At 35.7% G+C, this 21226-nt stretch overlaps 1 protein-coding gene across 2 annotated transcripts; it reads right to left on the bottom strand.

Moving 5' to 3' along the window:
• Nucleotides 1-4134: 4134 nt before the first annotated feature.
• On the bottom strand, nt 4135-19782 carry LOC100257200 (uncharacterized). 2 transcript variants are annotated; one of them, XM_010649386.3, is made up of 18 exons: nt 19626-19782; nt 19245-19305; nt 18456-18492; nt 16208-16338; nt 16005-16100; nt 15823-15901; nt 15263-15396; nt 13700-13839; nt 10921-10971; nt 10750-10832; nt 10614-10668; nt 10390-10504; nt 8210-8726; nt 7912-8125; nt 7721-7791; nt 5459-5627; nt 5197-5326; nt 4135-4977 (listed from the first exon to the last, which is right to left on the bottom strand). In XM_010649386.3, exons 1-18 carry the CDS (start codon nt 19725-19727, stop codon nt 4289-4291), a joined length of 2874 nt encoding a protein of 957 aa, XP_010647688.1. In that variant the 5' UTR covers nt 19728-19782; the 3' UTR covers nt 4135-4288. The 2 variants fall into 2 exon arrangements, with proteins under 2 accessions (XP_010647688.1, XP_010647689.1); XM_010649387.3 differs by having other exon boundaries at nt 16005-16088; nt 19626-19775.
• Between the last annotated feature and the right edge of the window lie 1444 nt (nt 19783-21226).

The raw sequence follows: 21226 nt of genomic DNA, 5'->3' as shown, positions 1-21226 counted from the left end.
ATGAGTCTGTTGGCGAAATATGAAGCCGCCTAAAATGAGATTGGAAAAGATGGTGGATTTGTCTGGAAGTGAACAACAACCAGAGTTCCAAGCGGGGGAGTACAGAAGGAAAGATGGAGAAAAAGGGTTCCAAAAGCGAAAATATTCAAAATGTGACTCTAGGGTCTGGAATCCCCTATTTATAAGGGACCAAAACCTTAGGGATCCCAAAAAACACGCCTTCTAGAAGCATATCCCGAGGCGATGCGCCGCCTGACATCAATCTCAACAAAAACAACCCTCATTCAAACCCCTAAGCGACACGCGTCCCACAAACATCGGGGAAATTTGAAGAGACATTCTAACTCAACACCTCTATCCGAACATAGGCGCACATGTTAAAAAGGGCATTGTGAGGGCCTCCCCCACGTGTCAATTCGCGTGTTAGTCCATGTGGCGCTCTTCTCAGTACCGTCCGAATGGTCACCATAGTACCTGGAGTTTCCCATTCGGGCCATACAAGCTTGCAGCCATGAATACTAAACTCCTCAAGCAGGCAACATTTTTCGGATACCTTTCGATTCTCCCTTACTACATGTAATCATTCTTTCTTGGCATAGGTATAACCGATAGGACCTTCCCTAATCCTCACATCCATGTCAGAAGATTATCACACATTGTCTCATACCTCCAACAGGCTGAAACAACGGGCAAATACATCATGACACACCATCTGACGACATCAGCTAGTCGCCTTAAACTATAATGATTGTCCTACCATTTACAGGATAGTCATCATTGCAGTAAAAGTCAAAGTGTCAACTCAGCACTACAGTGACTCTCTCCTAAGCATTATAAAAGGCCATCTCAAGCATAACCTAGGTACGCAAGAAGGGCTAGCCCATTCACTCTCATCTCTAAAGGTTCAAGTTCACCTGTGTCTAATTTAAGCTTCGGATGGGTTTGCTCAGAAAATCCGTCTGGACATCCTTTGTGCAGGAAAATAGCTTGCCCAACCTCCAACTGCTGAGTAGGGACTTCCAGTGGCACAACAAAGAGAAGATCTGATTCCAGTTGACCTCGCATCAACAAAGGGGATTTAATTCTCTCTCCATGATCTACCTACCTACTAGTCTTAAGCAAAATCATCGATTCGTTGGAGACTCAATAGTTAATGAACCTTGAAAGTGTAGTGCAACAACAATTGGTATTATCCGTAGGAAGAGAGCAAAATCCAGAAATTGACTATGAACCATCCACGTTGTTGATGTACACGCTCCCTCAGTTGCGGATGAGCAACCCTAAAGGACACAATGAGCACTTGAATCCAAACTAGTAGAATGTAAGAAGCAGTTGAATGAACTAAGGAAAACTGCCAACCTACATAGACAAGAGAATGAGGTCATGGTAGTTCAACTTAGCAATGCGGCCCAAACACATTCGGCAGATGAGGAAGTATAACGAAGGCTGTTGAAAAACCACTTCTTAGGCCTACCAAATAGCTCGTGCCAACTAGGCACTACAATCCCTAGCCTAGGCAATGAAGCTACAAAGCCATGGGACCCCAGGGACGCCGCACACTCCTCATGTGAAGCATATGAACCAAGCGAAAGCCACCAACCCTGCCCAAGAAAGGACCAAACGATACCACCCAATATATCCTGCTCAAACCTAGACAAAACCTACGACATTCCAACACGAAGTTCTTGGGAAAGTGCCACTCAGAACCGCCTCCTAAATGCCCAGGCTAGACCTTGATAGAAACCATGATTTACGCAGCGGAAACAAATCATGATGAAACAAGCATGGAGGCAAGCCAAAACCATATGTAAAAGACTGACCTTTTTCTCTGCTGAAAACGCCCACAATCTCCTACAATCTTCTGTTGTTTACCTTATCAATTTCCGGACTATGATTTCTGAGTGGACAAAAAAAAACAATAGCTAGGGTTTTGTCACTCTCTTTTCTGTTTCTAATATACTCTCTTCAATGGGAAGAAGACCGCTTTCTTAGAAACTCTTAAGCGTATAATTTGCTTCAAGAAAACCGATATAAGCGTGACTCTCTTTCCCTTAAAATGCTCATTTTAAATAAATTAGATTATCTATTTTTAATTAAATAAAATTTAATTAAAAACTAATCTATCATTTATTTAAAACACATAATTCATGTATAGTCCAAACAATTAAGGCACAGTAGGGACCGCAGGAATAAAATTAACAAGGCTACTAATTATAATAAGAATTCATATAGAACCAGTATATTCTCATTATAATTAATCACAAATTATACCACTAAAAATTCATGATTGAACTCCTTATTAATCTTACAATTCCATTACATAATAATTTATGTTTCCCACGTTAAGATTACAGATGCTATTTACATCAAACAAATTACTGACAATTTATTTGAGTAACAATAGATCTTCAAGATTGTCGCTTAACTTAATTTATGTGTCGGATAAAAATCTACCTGCAGGGTTTACACTATGAAACCTTATAAGCTTACTTAAAGTGCATCATCAATCTCTATACCGAGACGTGGATTCAATCATTATTTAATACATCGCAAACATAAAGCGTCTTTGTCCAACTCATCGAGTCTTATCGCTCCAATAAATGAAACTCACTCTTTAATGAATCAAAACACAAGACATTTTATATTTGCTCATATTAATTAAATCATGATTAAAAACATAAATCTTATTTCTAATGTCCTAGAGAATATGTTTTAACAGTCAGTACAAAACATTCATTCTCTACTTGGTCCAATTAGTTATATATAAAATATACTAACACAATTATTATTAAATTATGCCGAAAGATTAATTTATCTAATGCAAATCTCCAATTAAATACAAAGAAATAATTGTTTATAGAATGACATCATAATAACATACTATTAAATTCACGCTTATGCATGGTTAATAGTATATCTCTATCAGACCTCTCAGCCTTTGGGTGGCCTTCAGGGAGCTCACAAGGTAATAGGACGCTTGGATATTCCAGTTTCAATGCAAGTGCTTAGCTGAGGCAGGGTGGCGAAATATGGGTCTGGATGCAACATGTCTATCCCATTAGGGTGTTTAGGATGCTTATGCTAAAAGGATCACAGTGCTTGGCGGCCCAAGCAGGCCTAAACACCTTGTTGGGATCGACACGTCACATCCAGACCCGTATTTCTACACCCTGCCCTTGACTAAACCCTCGTAGTGTAACCGGAAAATCCAAGCATCCTACCGCGTTGTGAGCTCCCCAAAGGCCAAGCAATCTAGCCCGGGTATCCAAGAAGCATAGCCATGAAAGATCCACCAAACTACCCATGAGACTGATAAGGCACAAATGCGAAAGAGCTACATCAGGACCTATATGAGAAACAAATCTCAAAACAAAGTTTGTCTTGTCCCATCAACAAAAAGTCCCTCTATAACCATGTGTCGCCTAACACAAACTTATTCTAGACCCAATAGTCAATGGACCGTGAAAGGGTTGTGCAACAACACTTAGAAAGAAGGAAGTCTTGTGATGGGGCTTTTTGCAAGATTACAATAACCTTTTTTTTTTTTAATTTAAAATGTTGTTGAACAAAAAATAATTCTAAAATTATTTAAGGGATTTGACATAGAACTCATCAAGGGATTCAGCTAAAAAGAAAAAATCATAAAATAAGAAACCAAAATTTGAAAATTTTAAATTTAATACATTTATTTAAAAGTAACTAGGATTTTTTTACAAGTACTTTTAATGTTCATGTGTATTTTTGTATTTATTTTTTAAATAACTTTTTTTTTATAATATTTAAAAAGAAAAAGAATACTTTAGTGATGGGACTCGCATGCAGAACCTAGAAGGTTTGGTGATTTCGCGCTCTAGGGGATCACAGGAGGGGCCTCCGCCCATTTATGAACCCGAGCCACTGACCAAGTTTTCATATAAGGGTCGACGTATGGGACCCACCCACCAGAAAGAAGGCATCAATTAAATAGTCTCGGCCAGTGTGCTAGTCGAATCTCATACTTTCACTTATGCGTAATCCCAATTAATTTATAACGTATATTTTTAAGTGTTCAAATTTGAATTTCAGTAGAACCAATTCCATGCCTTGGACTTTTACTTGACATAAACCTATAACAGAAGAGCATGGACAGCAGCATTGAAAGTGGGGTAACAAAATTGCAAGGTTGTAGGGTTACAATCCTCCGGAAATTGTCAAAATTTTAACAGTGCAACAAATTTAAGCATTTAGACATCAGTTCCTTCCATGGAAGAATAAATCACTCACAGCTACAAACCATCTTAAGTATAAATTATGACTGGAACCATCTCTTAAGCTGTCTGGAACCTTGTTTTTGGCCATCAGTTTTGTCATCAGTCTGCTGTGAAAATTTAGCTCTATATTGTTCCACCAGCATGTCCAACTTATCAAGTATGACCTGCCCTGATGGATCTTTACTCCTTCGGGTCCTTGTTTTTTGTTTCGGGCTTTTCCCTTCTTGTACTGCTATATGCTCTTGCAGCTTCCTCTTTTTTGGTAGCATATTTGATTCCTCTGAAGACTTTGAATTGCGGGCTTTGCTGATTGTGCTTTCTGCTTTTAAGGGTTTTTCATCATCAGGCTTCCCGATTCCATGGGAATTGTTCAGCTTCTTGCGTTTGTCTTTCTGTTTTTCTTTTGCTGGATTAATCTTATGTTTCTTTGCAGCTCCATGTCGATCAATGACAGCTCCTTTGATTACCTTATCTTCTGGTTCATCTCCTTCATTGGGTTCTGAAGTCTTCAATGGTCCATCATTATCCCTGGACTTACGTTTTCTTGATTTCATCTTCTTGTTTGGGCTGGCTTCTGGTGTGTTGGGGTCATCATTTGGCTGCAAGTCCTCTGGATAGCCATGGTTAATCTGCTGGTAAGCCTCCAGCTTAGCCCTCCTTTGCCTCAATGTTTGGATATTATCAAGAGCAAACTCCACAATTGGGCGATGTTCAGGACCAAAAGTTTCTATAAATAGCATAAGATCACATTCCATCAGAATAGATTGAAAGTTCTGCATCTCAATAAAAAAAATGTTTCAAACTATTAAAAAAATGCATTTTCAGTGTTGAATCCCCTTTCAAACAAAAAAAATAAATGCTAAAGAAAATTATTTTCTTTTTCCTCGACTTTTTTTTTTCCTTAATAATTTTTTTGGAACCAAACATGGCATAAAAAACACTTTACCAGGATTGTTGTTAAGAACTCTCAGGGCTACAAGTGCATGTTGATGCTCTGTAAACTCAATGAAAGCAACTCCTCGTGAATGGTTCTTTGTGACTACTTTTCCTTTCTTCATATCCTTCAGAAACTTTATCTGCATAAGCATCACTAAAGTGGCTTAGAAACAAAAAATAGAAAACCAAATTTAAAAGGAAGTATCTTATTACATTCAGAATTGGCATAGAGAAGGTAAGCTGATTCTCAAGTATTGAAAAGGATAACAAACCTGTTTAATCATGGGTTTTTGCTTGGTAGCACGTGAGGTAACTGCATCTATACAAAGCTTTTTAACTTCTTTTTCTGTCATTGACTTGGGCAAATTGTATATGATAAGTCTAGTCCTTGAAACATGAAAATTTGGAGATTCTAATTTTGTATCTTTTTGTCTTGCCAACCTGCACAGAGATTAGGCAGTGAAACTTTGCAAGGAGCATGAAACAAAAGCAGGCCAACAACCAGAGTTAGAATGTTGAGAAGCAGAAAAATTTTAGAGAGACAGCATGAGAGATTTTTCCAAGAAGATAAGAATCAATCAAACTACAAAATCAAGAGGAGAAGATGAAGAAGAAGCATGATGCAGAGTTGCTGCAGGAACACACTGCAGATTGTAGCCACAGTAATAGTGATGGGAGCATCTGTGGTGGATCTACAGCTCTTCCTCTATCCTCCATAAAGGAATTAAAGAGATGCATACCTCATATATACACACAAACTAAAAGAAGTAAAAGATGGGAAGGAAAAAAAAAAGGGAGATGTTAATTATGGGTCATATCTATGTTAGAACCTGTACCAGATTTATCTTTTTCATGCCTAGCAAACCAAGTGAGTAAAAATTCACCACAAACCTTGTTACATGCATGACTGTTTGAGACATATTTACACCCAAATCTATGGCAGGCCACATACATATGGACCATTTTACTTCTTATTGGCCCGAAAGATATAATTACCATTAGATAAATGGACAAGTCTTAACTTCCATGCCTTAAAGCAAGTGTAGGCCCATTTCCATGTTACTCCAGTCATGAGGTCCCACCAGAGTGTCTTCTACTTATTATAGGCTGTGAATTAGATCAGAATCATTTTCAACAAGTCCATAAGAAGTGATCCCATTTTTTTCATCGGTCCGGGTAGAGACCAAAAGTCTTGAGCAATTGATCCAGCAAAACAACTCAAAAGATAAAGTAACGTTAATTTCTTCATTCCAAGTTCAACGTACCATTTGTACAATTAACAATCCCCTTTGTTACATGATTTCTTCTTCATACAATATATAAAGAATCTATGGGACAATTACTTAGAAGTACATTTTGTGCAACAGCCCTTCCTATCTGATAGAAAAGGATGCCATGATCCTGAACCGATCTTACCTGGGATCACAAATCCCAAGTTTGTCTATGAAGAGTGGATCTAATTACATGCAGGTTTTTTTCACAAGTTGAAGAGTGATTTGTTTTTAAATTATTTGTACTTTTTCTTTATAGAAACAACCAAATTTCACAAAGTAGGCACTACGAGTATCCTATTTGCTGCAAATTTATCATCATGAAGAAAAGTGTTGAAAATGTGGTGAGGGGTAGTTCTGTACCAGGGGAGTTGCAGTTTGTGCATCATCATATTTTTCATCTTTTAAGTTAAATTAAAATAACTAAACTAGGATAGGGTTTAAGGAAGTTGCAGCTTAACGTGGGCAGATGCACTCTATAGATAATGTCTTTTATGTGGCCAATTGACTAACTGAAGTTAGATTATGCTCTCTCTCTCTCTCTCTCTCTCCTGCCAATCAATCTAAACCCTCTTCAGGTTCCTTGCATTGAACCCTCCAGGACAACTAATTTCCAATAAACATCCCTCCAGAATTGCAGCTTGTATTTCCTTCCAAGTTAAGTTTCATCAAACCACACTTCATCAATGAGTAACATACACAGAAATCTCATCTATAATATAAGTATTTAACTCTTATATCTGATACAAAATATACAAGATTTAATCTCAAAAACTGGCGTGGTTAGGAAATTTTAAAGCAGCAAAATGTTAAGATTAGCAAGCAGAACTAGCAGGATTCAAATCAAGATATGACATACTCCCAAGTATTTTTCTGTGCCTTTGTTCAAATAATAACATAAACATGGAGCACACCTGAAATTTTAACATGTTCATAGCTAAATAATTCAAGTATATTCAGATAAAGAAGGCAACATGGGAGAAAGATATTCTCCCTATCTGCTTCAAATTCCCATTCAATTTATCACTGGTCAATCTTCTGTTGCATAAACTACAGGTTGACTCTTCATCTAATTTAGCAATAAATAAAAAGTCTAGATGGTTAGAAGAACGAAATCAGTTGTTCTGACAAAAGGGACTTCCAAAGTGAAACCCATTATCAGTCTCAATTATCTCACTGCACATTATGCATGTGCAAATATCAAGGGGAAAAATTGCTTCTCATCCTACATTTCTACCTTAGAGTGTTTCTTGAGAAACTTACATATGGCGCTTTGACATGTCACTAGCTGAAACACCTTCAGCAGCTGGAGTCCCTTCAACAATGAGACCTTCCTATGAGATTGAAGTAAAAAAATGGTAAATCATGTTGGAGATCATCTATAACTAATACAAATCTGCAATAACAATACAGCTTCAACCCCTAGGGGAATGAAGTTTTGCTTTAGAACCAACCTTAGCCAGGTAAAGATTGCGGTGATCACGTTCCTCAGGTTTGCTCTTCTTCAATTCCTTATCATGAGCTGATTTCTTGTCCAAAGCCTTCAAAGCTGTCAATTGCCTGCCCTTCAGGAAAATCCCCAAAGAAGATGTGGGGTTTGCTGCTGATACTGCAGCATCAGCTGCAGCTACTGTATTGAACTTAAGAAACCCTGTTCCTTTTGGTCGCCTGCCAACGAGCACAATAAAATCACATGGAATTACAACAAAGGACAAGAAGTATAGAAGGACATCAAATTAAATACACTCATACTTGGTTACTTGATGGAGAACAGGGACAAAGGATTGCACTTCACCAAATTTGGAAAATTGTTGCTTAACTTCTTCCTTGTCAATATCAAAAGGCAGGTTGCTTATGAAAATTGTTCTCTGCAAATCATCTTCTGACTCTATTGGTCTAAGATTTAATAATTTGCTTTTGCTAGAGTTTTCAGGTTCAGTTACATCTGATGCTTTTTCAGATTCATTGGATGTTTTTTTCAGTACGTCAATGGTTTCATCAAAATTTAGGTCCGTGGGTCCACCACTGGAAGAAGGAAGTGTTCCTTTAGCAGAGGATGTGATCAAGTTCTTTAAAACCTTCCTTGCAATGTCTGCTTCTTCATTAAAATCAAATTCAGTAGGCATTACTTCTTTCTCTGTTGTATTGGAGTCATCTGGAGCACTACCAACCCCTTGAGGGTGTGGTACTTTATTATCAATATCTGTAGTGTCATCCTCCAAATCATCACTATCAGTATCACCTTCCCCATCTCTCCCATTCAGTTGTCCTGTAAAATTAACAAACCTAAGCCTACATGAAGAAATGACTCAACAAAAACAAAGGATTTCAATACAAAGTGCAGAAACAAAAGCAATCATAGAAAAACAGTCATGTGAACCGTATGTCACAGTTCACAGTTTCTAGATGTTATTGCATATTTTGGAAATTATTTATTTAGAAATTTTGTTGAAACCAGAAAACAGGTGTCTATCAGATAAGGATATAGACAAAAAGATAAATATCATGGATAAACCACTAGCCTTTATTTTCCATCAAGCCATTTAACAATGCAAATGAAAGCAAACTGCAGCCTGAAGAAAAGAAGTACAATCCACCAATACAATCTTCAAATCTCATTGTGAATCAGCACATGTTCATGTTTAGTAGAGGTAACTAGAAAACCACCAAAAGCACTTATAAATCAGATTGACCTTTTTTTAAAAAAAAAACTATCTAAATTTCAGCCCAGGAAACAACAACAAATAGGGAGAGGGGTTTAGAGGTGTTGGTTTGCACATAACCAAACTGGACTGCAACTCTCAAACTAATAAAAATCTGATATTCAAGATTATGAATAGAGATCTCTACCCCCTCAATAGTTTTTCTACTCCTTTCCTTCCAAGTGTCCACAATAAGCATGATGTGGAGCTATGCATGTCTCCTGTGTGCCCAAAAACTTCCCTATGCCAACCATCTAATAGTCCTTCAACTGTCATGGGAAGTGACCACAAATCAGAAGCAACCAAGTAATGAAAGAGCAAAACTTCAGTGTTTCTTGCCATTCTCACAAACAGAACACCAGTTAAGAAAAACTTTTCCTTATTTATAAGAATGCTATCTACTGTGACAGATGATTCGAAGAAGGATACCTATGAAGAGAAACCTTTGCACCAAACTTCTCTCCAAGGAAAAAACCCTTCTTTGACTCCCTCAAAACCTTGAACATGAGCTTGACCAAGAACGTCCCTTCTCCAATTTTAGCCCATACAATTCTATGCTCTACCTCCCCTCCCCTCCTCCCACCCCTATTTACCCAACTGTAGCCTCACAGATCAATCAGATCGCTCTGTATCACCCCCAACATTTTGTCTTTCAAGGATAACAATGAGAGAAGCAGTAACTAAAAACTCAGTCTAAAAGGATGAGAAAAGAAAAGCCTAAAAGGTAAAGGAAGCAAATGTCCCAACATGATAGAAAAATAGTTAATCTAGCAGCTATGTCCTTGTAAGCATCATCGTAACATTTGAAAAGTTTCTACATCTTTAAGAACATCCTTTAAGCCATATTTGAATCTTACCCAAAACAAAAGTCATAAAGTAAAAGAAAGAGCTCATCAGTGAGAGGCCACTCTCCAAACAACAGGTTACATAAAATTGAACCCCAATATCCTCACCTTCGTCCTTTCTTCATCCAGTTAAAACATGGAAAAAATTCAATCTGATTATCAAATGTTTGCCCAATAAGTAAAGAACAATGGCATTAACCAATACAAGAGACGGAAACATGGAGAATCCTAAACAAGAAGAATATCCTTATCTTCTTCCTTTCTTGAGAAGTAAATAGCACACAATTGCATCAAACAATACAGACAAGGAAGAAAAGGTAACAAAAATACATTATGTGTCCTTAGAAGAGAATAGAATTAGAATACAGTAAAGGGTCACAATTACCATCTTCTGATGCAACAACAGGATTAGCACCAGTGATATAAATTTTCTTTGGAACAGCCCAGTCAACAGCTATGGGTCTTTTACCAATTTTTTCCCCATTGAACTTCTGGATTGCCTGGAAAGGAAAAAAAATAAACAAGAAAAGAAAATGAAAAAGTAAGTGACCCCACAAAACCCGAAAACTTCACTTACTTTTAACATAATGAGTAGATTACAAACCGCACATTTTCTGCATCTTGCTTGCTTGTGAACTTAACAAATGCAAAACCTCTAGATAACCTGCTTAAGACAACCAGTAAAAAAGGTAAATATGAAATTCCATTCACAAAAAATGTAATTCTGGATAATGAGAATATATACCCTGTCTCAGAATTCTGTGGAATAAATGCATCCCATACAAACCCAGCAGATGAAAAAATATCTTTTATCTCGGTCACTTTAGCCTGCATAGATATAAGTAGTTTAGAAGAATTGAAGATCTACTCCTACAGGAAAATAAGGTGAATTGGTGATAATGTTGGCATAGTCAACCTTGAAAGGAAGATTTCTAACTATGAGTTTCCATTTTTGAGTCTTGGAGCCCTGGTCCACCAAAAAATTAAAAAAGAAAAAGGCTGTTATGTCTTCATCAAGTATAAAACTGTTAACCAAAAAAAGACAAAAAAAAAAAAAAAAAAAAAAAACTATTTGTCCTGACTAAGAAAAAAAGATGAACAAAACCCCAGATATCATATCTGATGGAACCATAAGAGACTGAAAACCACAAGAGTTAATTATCACAAAGCAGATGTTTTAACACCTTGGATGAGAATATTCAGCACAACCGCAATAGCGCTTTGTCCATGGTTGATGAGCAATTGGGGAGAGGGTAGCCAAAATAAAATCCATAAACGCTTCTTTGAGACTTTTCAGAGTCTAAGAAACATATTAAAAAACAAATTCAACATTTTTGGAAAATAAAAACAAGCGCAAGTTTTGGTACTTGACCAAACTATCAATTCAATTTCATCCAAATTCTCTAGCCCATCAAATGAAACCTAAATTTTATTTATGATCATCAATATTTGACTGTTTTTCAAAATGTTAAACAATTGTAAAACCATGTATCACATTTCAAACTTGTGGCCATTCCTTTCAAACTAGATTTTGACATTTATACATTAACTCAATTCTCCAAAAACTTATTCTATTGTAAAAGGTAAACAAAATTATGAAGAAAGAAGCATTCATACAAAGTTCATCAACCTAGGTTTCTAAGTTTATGTGTGGAAATCATGACCAACACATTATCAAACTTGAGCACCCCCATGGCTTCAAAATACTGAAGGGTTTATTAGATTTAGAAATTATTACACATTGGCAGATAACATTATGAGCCCACAAGTTAAAACCATGTCCAGATGCAAATACAACAATATTGAAGTGTTGGAGCCAAAAACTTATGTGGCCCAAACATCAATATCTCTATTTGTTTTTTGTTTGCAAAACAGGAAAAAGAAAAAAAAAGTATCAAAGATATTTGATACATCCCTTGGCAATGGGTGGTGGCTTTCCTTAGTAAATTGCCAGACAAGGAAAGTGGGTGAGTTAGAGGATAGTAACTGGTTGTTATAATTTTAAACTGGTAATCATCTTACAATATAACAATTGATATTATGTCAAAATATAATCATTGATATAATCTCAAAAAAATGTCAATCTATAATAATTGCTACATCTCATAACAAAAGTATTGATATTATCTCATAACAGATAATTATTGATATTATTGGATTAGAGTAGAGGATACTACCCTTAGCCTCCAAGTTCTTTTTATTGATGTGGGTACCCGTCAAAAGAAATGTGAAGATTGGTAAAAACCAAAAAAAAATTATATCATTATAACCTTTCAAGCTCTTAGAAAATTTATGATATTTTTTTCCTTAACTAAATATGTTTTATGATATAACTACTTTTTACTATGAAAAAACATTATCTACAATGCTTTCCTCATATGACTAATAACTAATATACATACATACACACACACATACATATATACAACTCACTCCTCTAAAGGCAAATTGAAAGCAAAGACCACCCCTTTGACAATGGCCTCAAAGCAAGCCTCATATAGGCACTGAGCCCCATTAGGCAAGCCTCATTCTGGCACCAACCCCAGTGGACAAGCCTCAAATTGGCACCACCTTCATGACAAGTCTCATGACACTAGTATCATTGTAAGCATGGCACCAAACTCTTCATGCAAAGCTTCTTAATCAAAGTAGCTACACTTAGCATAAGTTTTTCCACTTTTTAATTTTCTCACTTTCTGAAATTAAAAATACTCAAGAAAGTGTGAAAATGGGAGAGGAGCATCATCTGTATGATAATATCTATAATTATATTTTGAGACAATATTTGTAACCTTATGCTTTACTTTTTCATTTTATTTTGGCTTCGTCTTTGTTATATTTGCTTTTCTTGCAGATGAATCTAAAAACTTCAAGTATATTTCACAGGTTTGCTTTGAATATTTTTCTATTTACTTTTATCTCAAAATATAACTAATTTCATGAAAAAAAAAATGTCAGACTTAAAGAGTTGAACAACATCATACCACGTGAAAACATTGAATGCTAAAATTTTGAATAGTTCGATTTAACAAAATATGGCTTTAATGGATAGGTTCATCATAAAATCCACAAAAATAAACTCTTTAAATTTTTAGAAGTGATTTTTAATTCCAAATTCTAGTTAGGCATATGTACTTGTACTTTGTGTTGATATAAATGTCTTTATGTGTTATCTTTAAAGTTCCAACTTTTTATGTTCATCATCATTCCTTTTCAGAAAAAAAAAAAAAAAAAACAAGTACATATATATATAAAGATAAAGATATCCTAGTAAAACTTTTTCAATGTAGGATATCTTACCTTTCTCTCCTCTTTTACGATCAATTTCTAACTGTTGTGTACATTTTAAACAATTAATATAACAATTTTTTTAAGGAAAAAATTTTTGAATTTGCTTTTCTCAATAATTATGAAAAATAGTTTAAGGTATATGCATTGTTGTTTCACATAACGTATCATATCATGTATCATATATGTATCATAAGATACACTTAAGATAAGATATGACTGTAATATGTATTCATAAAAAAAGTATCAGTATCGTAAGTTTTTAACAATTATGCAACCATCTTACTAATCTTATAAACATCTTGTTGAAAAATTAGAACCCCTTAGGCATTCAAATAAACCATTTGTAATTTAGAACATATAGAAATTTTCCAAAAGAAATAAGCTTTCCTATATATATACTTTACCTCCCCACCCAGTTGACGTGCCCAAACAATTCCTCCCTTTATCTCTTTTTGATGTAACATCGCAACAGAAGCATGTGCCTCTTTGACACTTGAATAAAGCACAGCTGAGGCATCGATTTTGCATCCATCTTGAGAGAGACCTGGAAAAATGTCACACTTTGTTGGCCTTTTTACCATTCAAATTGAATGAATTAAATTTGTACGTGAAATGATTCCAGTTTCTTTGGTGAGATCCCAACTGAAAACCCATTTACTTTTGACATCTCAGACTAAAGACCCATGTATTCAAGTGTGAATGTAAGGGATTGTGAGTACTAACAAGAAAAGAGACTTTCAGCTCAGGAGATTTTAAGCAAAGGAAGAAGCATAGAGCAAGTGAACATCAGAGCATATAAATTGCGAACTGCATTAGAAAATATCTGAGGACTTTATACTATGCACAAGAAAACATGTAAGGTGAGCTTCCAGTTCTCTTGGCTCTATGAAATGTTTAGCTCCTGGTAATGAATTAATGTTCATGCACTTTGATTAGCAAAAGAAGAAGCTATTTTCTGTATATTTTTGGGAGACTGACTAATAAGAAAAATTGTACACATTAAATAGTACAAAATTGTCTAATAATTTGAAAAACCATACAAGTAGACATAAAAACTTGATTCTTGAAAGGGTGGGTTAGAAAAGATAGGAAGACTAGCAAAATTGAAAGAAATCTCAAAGAAATGCTATTGAGGTCCAGCTACATGTTGACTATCACATTCAGAGCATTATCTGCTATACTGACAGAACAATGCATTCTGTTTAATCACAAGAAACTATATGAAACTGAAAGATGGCTTCAACCAAAAAGAAAACAAAATAAAATCTTAAAAACAAGATAGGATTATTATAGACTAAAAGCGGAGGCACTGTACTTCACAGGAAGGTTGTGACTCAGGGAAAAAATAGATCCTCCCAAGTTATATTTGACACCAACCATCTCAACTATCCAAATGTTTGGCTGTAGTATGTTCAGTTAGAGATTTGAATCCTCCTTCATCTCTTCTCAATTTACAGAATGCAAACATGTTGGCTCATGAGATCGAAAGAGTCATGATTGCAGAAGGTTAAAGCAGAAGATAAACAAAAGGTTTTGACAAGGCCCAGTAGGAAACATATTCTGTTACAAGGAAAACTATGAAAGGTTGCAATGAAATTAAATGACTTTTAAGGAAAACAAAAGATTCATGAAGAGCTTTTGAATTAGGAGAATTGTTTTGTTACCTCCCTAAATTAATCTACTCATTAAAAGATAAAAGACCACTCTGTCAGTAAACAAGTTAATGGGTAGCCTCTTGCATAAGAATAACCTCATATGTGAGAAAAAACATACATGTAAACAGTAAATCCAGAGAAATGATCAGTATATCCAATTGTATCATAACTAAGTCATTTTCACTGGTTTAGTAAAAGCAACCCAATCAAAACAAGATGACATTATGCTAATGCATATGCAACATGAAACAAAATATAATCACGGAAATCAAATGTCCAATATCCAAGGGAAAAGGACCAAAATACTCTTACCATGGTGTTCAAGCTCTTCTTTTGGAAGAGGATAAGTTACAGAACAGACAGTGCCAACCTCTCTGGCTCGGAGGTGAACAACCTCTGCCATATCAGCATTAAGAAGTCCACCAAATATGACAGTCCGAGCAACCCTTTTAACACGAACAAATGCATATCAAGACTCAATTGTTTGAAGGATTAGACCAATTAATCATATTAAAGGAAGAGCAACAAAATTGTATCATACAACAGTGAATTTATAATTGAGCAACAAAGAATAGGCATGATTAACAATGCAATTCAGGTAAATTTAGCAACTCAAAATTCAAATCTGGACCCAACAAATTAAAAGCACACAGTAAACTTAACCAAACAAACTAACAAGATATTATTTGAAATTTCAGGGGTTGGCTAATGTTTTACCTAAGGCCATTTCTTCTATTCAATTTGGCACTAGATAGAGAAAAAAATTAACTAATATAATGAACTGGGTACTGAAGGGAGGTCATAGAATCCAGAAATGTGAAATCATGCTCAACTGATTTTCTAATCAGGAGATTAGAGACCAAACAACATACCTCTGCTTTTCTGAAAAGCTCCCTTTATCAGCTTGATCAGTGCAAGGTTTCAGTGCTTTTCTGAGTTCCACATGTTTCTCTGTGTTTTCTTAGAACATCAGTCAAAAAATAAAAAAAGATACACAAGAAAGGAAAACAAAACAAACTGAACGTGATTGATGAGAATATTAGCGACATTGAACCTATTTCCTGTAAGTCTGAAGCATGTCCCTGCTTGACCACCTCAGAAGAACTATCCTTTTCCGTTCTTGTCTTAATGATATCATCTGAATGAACCGCTAATAACAAGATAAATATGAGAGAAAATCTTAGAAACAGGGTGGAAGCCATGAAACAGAAAGAGTTGTGTAAAATTACTTCCAAAACTAAATTAAGCCATACTAACCTTGATTTTCCTTGGATCGACGCTGTTCAAGGGGAGTACGGTGCATGGCAAGCTTAACTCCGATTTTCCGACCACCAATAGATGAACCATTTTTCAGTTCAATAGCCCGGTTAGCATCTTCTTTAACAGCACTATACATGGATGCAAACACGCAAGAAAGGTAAACATGAAATCCTTAACTTTGATTTGGTGGTGGAAATGAAATGCTAAAAACAAAATGCACGTGATAACAGTAGTAAGAAATGGTAGCACAAAACCATCAATAACAAATATAAGCACCATGCAATACTCACGAATAACACTCCTAAAAACAATTACAGAGATGCAACATATTCAAAGCCCAGCGTTCCAAGAATCATCCAATAGGTCCAAAACCAGAATCTCAATACTAGAGTCTCGATGAAAAACTGGTGTAGCCTCTTTTTCTCAGCCAATATGTATCATTGTCTCTAAGGTTTTTGAATTCCTCCACATAAGTTTGTCTAGCACAGCAACTATAAAAACTATATTACAATAATAATAAAGCAACTTATAGAATTTCTCATCCAAACATATACATTGTTCTTTTTTGTTGATACACCCTTTCACTTAGATCTTGTTATATAAGTATGCACATAGAAAGATGAGAGAATCCTCACAAAAGTTAAAATAGAAAAACAAAACAAGGCTCAAAATAAATAAACAACAGGATCATTTGGAATAGAATCACCAACAGAATAGACAGGAATCTAGCTTTCCTCTTTGCCCACATATCTGCCTCCTTGGTTGCGAGCTTACGTCTCCACAGCAAAGGAACCCCCATATCTTTATATAGGTAAAATATCCTCCTCAATTTAATAAGCATATCACCAAGTATCTCAACTGCCTTTAGAACCCATGAAATAAGATGACAACTGCCATATTCCCTTCCATCATCAAGTTCTAGGTCCCTGAGCAAAGAAAGTCTTTGAGGCCTTCAAGCAAGACAAGGATGTCAACTCCAAAGTTCCAATAGCCATCACTATCCTGACTGGTTTGCAAAAGACTTGAATAACATTCCACCTGTGCTCTCTGAAAATCCTTCCAATCCCCATTTGCCTTTGGAGTCCCAATGCCCAACTACCATTATTCATCTCCATACTTACCCGAGGAGGAGGAATACAGTATCTGGTAATAGGATCACACAAATAGCTTCAATATCCATGCATATAAAACTCAAAGTTGCACATCTAAATTCCTCATTCGTGGAGGCCTAAAGGAGCATATCTCATCCCCTCGCCCCAAGCCCACATTTGTTCTAAAGAAGCTAGTGTTCCTTTCCATTCAATTACCTAGCCCATAGTTGAAAGGGCATGCTTCCATAGACGCTGCACATCTTTGGGGTGGCCTAAAGGAGAAGCTAAAGAAACAACCTCTTCCATTGCGCAAGGAAACAAAGCAATGGAGGAACAAGCAGTCCCCTACCAGACCACTAGACAGACATAGTGAGCATCAATTTGTGCCAATAGATTTACAAGGTCCCTTGATTTGGAGCATTTCATTGGTATTTGCCTTCTCATGGGCCATAATTAATGCAAGAGCTCAGACCATCTATGCGATTGTTCCAAGACGTATTTCATTAATCACCATCTTCTCATATGTGTTTGGACTTTTAACATATCCTTTTTTGCACATTGCAGCGTTTTCATCCAGTTCTAAATCGTATATCAATACAGGGAGTGATACCAGTACTTAAAACCTTAAACTGCACCTCCTTAATAGCATAAAACCAGAAATTTATAAACATCTTGATACGCATACATTTACTAGTTCTAGAGATAGACTAATTATAACTAGCAAAACATTTCCATGCTTCAAGAAGTTTGAAACATAATGCATCACAAACTACAAGAGAAATCTTATTGAGCTGACATGCTATCTGTGACAACAAAATCCATTGAAGTGCTAAAATAGACATGCATATTAGAAATCCATAAATCTCCATACCCATACACTGCAAATTCAGAAAACATTTATCAAGAAGATACTGTATGCATCTAGAAACCAGTCTAACATCCAGAACGAAATCGAACTAGTTTCCATGTGATTTCACACATTTTCTACTGACAATCTCGTTGTCACCCATTTCTAAGAAAGATTTGAAAACAAAGGAGCATGAAATTTAACCATTGATTGATCCTTGTGAATTACAGGATATCTCCAAAAGTAAGCAGTTAGTGGGAAAAGATGAAGTCAACTTGAATGGTGAAAACCCACAGGGCTAACTTACAATTGAACAAAACCAAATCCCCGGTGTTCGGTTGACCCTGTGAACAAAAAAAAGGAACAAATTAGAACACTGTAAATGGTTGGCACTTAGTAGCATTATAGATGCAGACAATGATTTCAATTTTCAACTAATAAGAGTGAAGAAGGAGAATTGAAGGATTTTAGCATGATTTATTTCAACTCAATCAAGCAGGTCTACAGATTTTCTAGGTCTCTTCTTTACGTTTGATGGCTTCAAAGCCTTCCTCTTCGTTAGTGACTTACCAGACACTTAAGCTTTACTGTCTAAATAAAAATCCATAGCAATTCTAAGTATGCACGCACACTGGCTTAGTATTGCTTTGGCATGACCATCTCTTGCTGGCATGAAAACTATCCCCACTGTTACCATGAATGCTTCATTGGGGTTGGAAGTAGATACAAAATTTGAAGACAGGTATGTTCATGCAAGCAAGAAAGCACCCACGTATGAGACAACTACATCCACTACTCTTTCCATGAAAGCTAAAAATTGGCAGCTGAGAATAATGCATAACAATTTAACTTCAATCAATGTAGAACAAACTAAAATCATGAAAATTACCCAAACAAGTAAAGAACTTATTTTCTAAACGCTAATGCAGATTTAAATTGAACAAAAACAATAATTAAATGTCATATCGATGACTAAGCAAATAACAGGGCATAGAAGCTCAAAGCAGCCATTATCAATCACATTAACACACTCAATTCCCTAAGAAAAATAAAAATAAAAATCATGTAGATTTTCTTCAGGTGCATTTCTTCTTACCCTTCTGTGTGACCATGAAACAGCGCCTAATCGGTCCAACATCACTGAATGTTTCTTCGAGCTGAGTTATAGGGCCAAAAAAAAATGCACGAATTTAGTCCACGAAACAGTGCAGGACTAAATGAATGAATCTCTGATCCTCCCTTTGGTTGCCAAATTTTAAAAAAAAAAATTAAAATAAAATAAAGGAAAATAAAATTTGAATTCTGGAATTTTCCAGGGATGAAGCAAAAAACTCCACTCGACTGGGGGAATACAAATATTATCTCTTTAGTTTAGGTAGAAAAGGAAAGGGAAAAAAAGGTCCAAAATTTCCCCTCATGCTCTGCGGTTCTCTCATAAACCAAACGGAGGATGAAAGGCGAGATTAATCGATAATACCTGAGAGTTGGTGAATGAGTAAGGAAAGTTGGAGACGAACACAGTCGAAGGGCAGTGTTGATCTCTTGCTCCGCCACCCTCCGTTTTGTTCTTCTTCCCCATCCCGGTTTGGCAGGCGATGAAGTGGAGGAACGATGTACCTAAGGCGATTTACACAGTAGAGACGCTGTGTTTAGAGAGTTTATATACTGGGGGTTCGAACTTGGGCCGCTCTGGGCCCAAACTGGATGGTCCGAATCCGTTATATTGGATTGCACTTGTAAGAATTAACTTTTAGCAGCTAAAATTTTAAATAATCACATGAAAAAATTCATTATTAAAATGGTATAATCCCAGAAACTTTGATTTAAAGAGAGCTCTTAACCTATTTATAATGACATAATCTTGGTATATCTTTTAATATGTGAATAGTTTTTTTAATTATTACAGGAGCTTTGCAATTTATTTTCTTGTAATAAAAGTAATTTAAAGTAACTTTTTCATTTTTGACTTGTATAATTGAAATTGAAACCAAATTCATTATATTAAATATAAAATCATCCAAACGAGTGGCAACACTATGGCAATGCAATCCATGTCATTTTGCCTGATTAGGACCATTGATTACATGTCCCAAGATGAATACAAGCAATTCAAAAAATGAGGTAAGCCAACATTTTCTAAGAGAAAACTTTGACCTTTTTCTCTCTTAATTTACTAACTTATTTATCCGTGATTGTCGAAGAATTCATGTGGGAAATGGTAACACAAGCTTTAAAGGCACTCTTTTAAATACATATTTCATATATTATCAAAGGAATCAATTTAACTTTCATTATATCTCCCAATAATTTTTATTTTTTATTTTTTTTTATAATCGCGGATGTCCGGGACAGCTTATGCGCACCTCGACTAATCCCACGGGGCCCTGAAGTTAACAATCGGGTAAACCTCCAATGGCCCTAAAGGAACTCAAATTAGTGACCATTAAAAAGCAAACCCAAAGCCGAACCAACTGAGCTACCCCTCAGGGTTATATCTCCCAATAATTTTGTAAATGCTTTAATTGAATTCATGATTATGATTATGATTTTGATTCCTTCCCTCTAGATAGATTAAAACAAACTCTAAATAGGCCTAATTAACAACCTTTGGCTTCAAGCTAGTCCCAAAGAGCCGAAGCACTCCTCATCAATTGAGTTGATGATGATCAATGTTAAACCCGACCCATTAGAGAAGAGACATTTGCGCCCATGAAAACCCATAAGGGCTTGGGTCTAGAAATTGGGTTGCACAAAACCTTTATCTCAAGTAAAGGTCTTCTGAATTTTCCAAGCCGCTAGTGTTGAAAGCATGGATTGAAAAATCAGATTTTATTAGAGACGTTTGCGCCCATGAAATTCAACACCGATTATCAATTGAGAGGAATATTGGCAAAAAAAAAGGGCAAAATCGGCTATATATCGATGAAATATCGGTTTATAACCGATAAATCGGCGATTATTTATTTGACATAATACAAATAAATTAATATCTTAAAAAACAACAAATTGAATATCTTAAATTAATAATTATACAATTTTATATATTATTTATATGTTATATAAATTTATTATTTTAAT

The sequence above is a fragment of the Vitis vinifera genome, chromosome 3, assembly GCF_030704535.1.
Source record: "Vitis vinifera cultivar Pinot Noir 40024 chromosome 3, ASM3070453v1".
In the NCBI taxonomy this organism is placed as follows: domain Eukaryota; kingdom Viridiplantae; phylum Streptophyta; class Magnoliopsida; order Vitales; family Vitaceae; genus Vitis; species Vitis vinifera.
This window is presented reverse-complemented; position numbering and strand designations above follow the sequence as displayed.

What these genes read in the sequence shown, in the direction of transcription:
- LOC100257200 (XM_010649386.3), bottom strand. Translation starts at nt 19,727, where the DNA reads ATGGGGAAGAAGAACAAAACGGAGGGTGGCGGAGCAAGAGATCAACAC. An exon ending in TTTCATGGTCACACAGAAGG is followed by an intron (nt 18,493 to 19,244) that starts GTAAGAAGAAAT and finishes TTTTGTTCACAG; the next exon opens with GGTCAACCGAACACCGGGGA. An exon ending in GACATGTCAAAGCGCCATAT is followed by an intron (nt 5,628 to 7,720) that starts GTAAGTTTCTCA and finishes ATCTCTGTGCAG; the next exon opens with GTTGGCAAGACAAAAAGATA.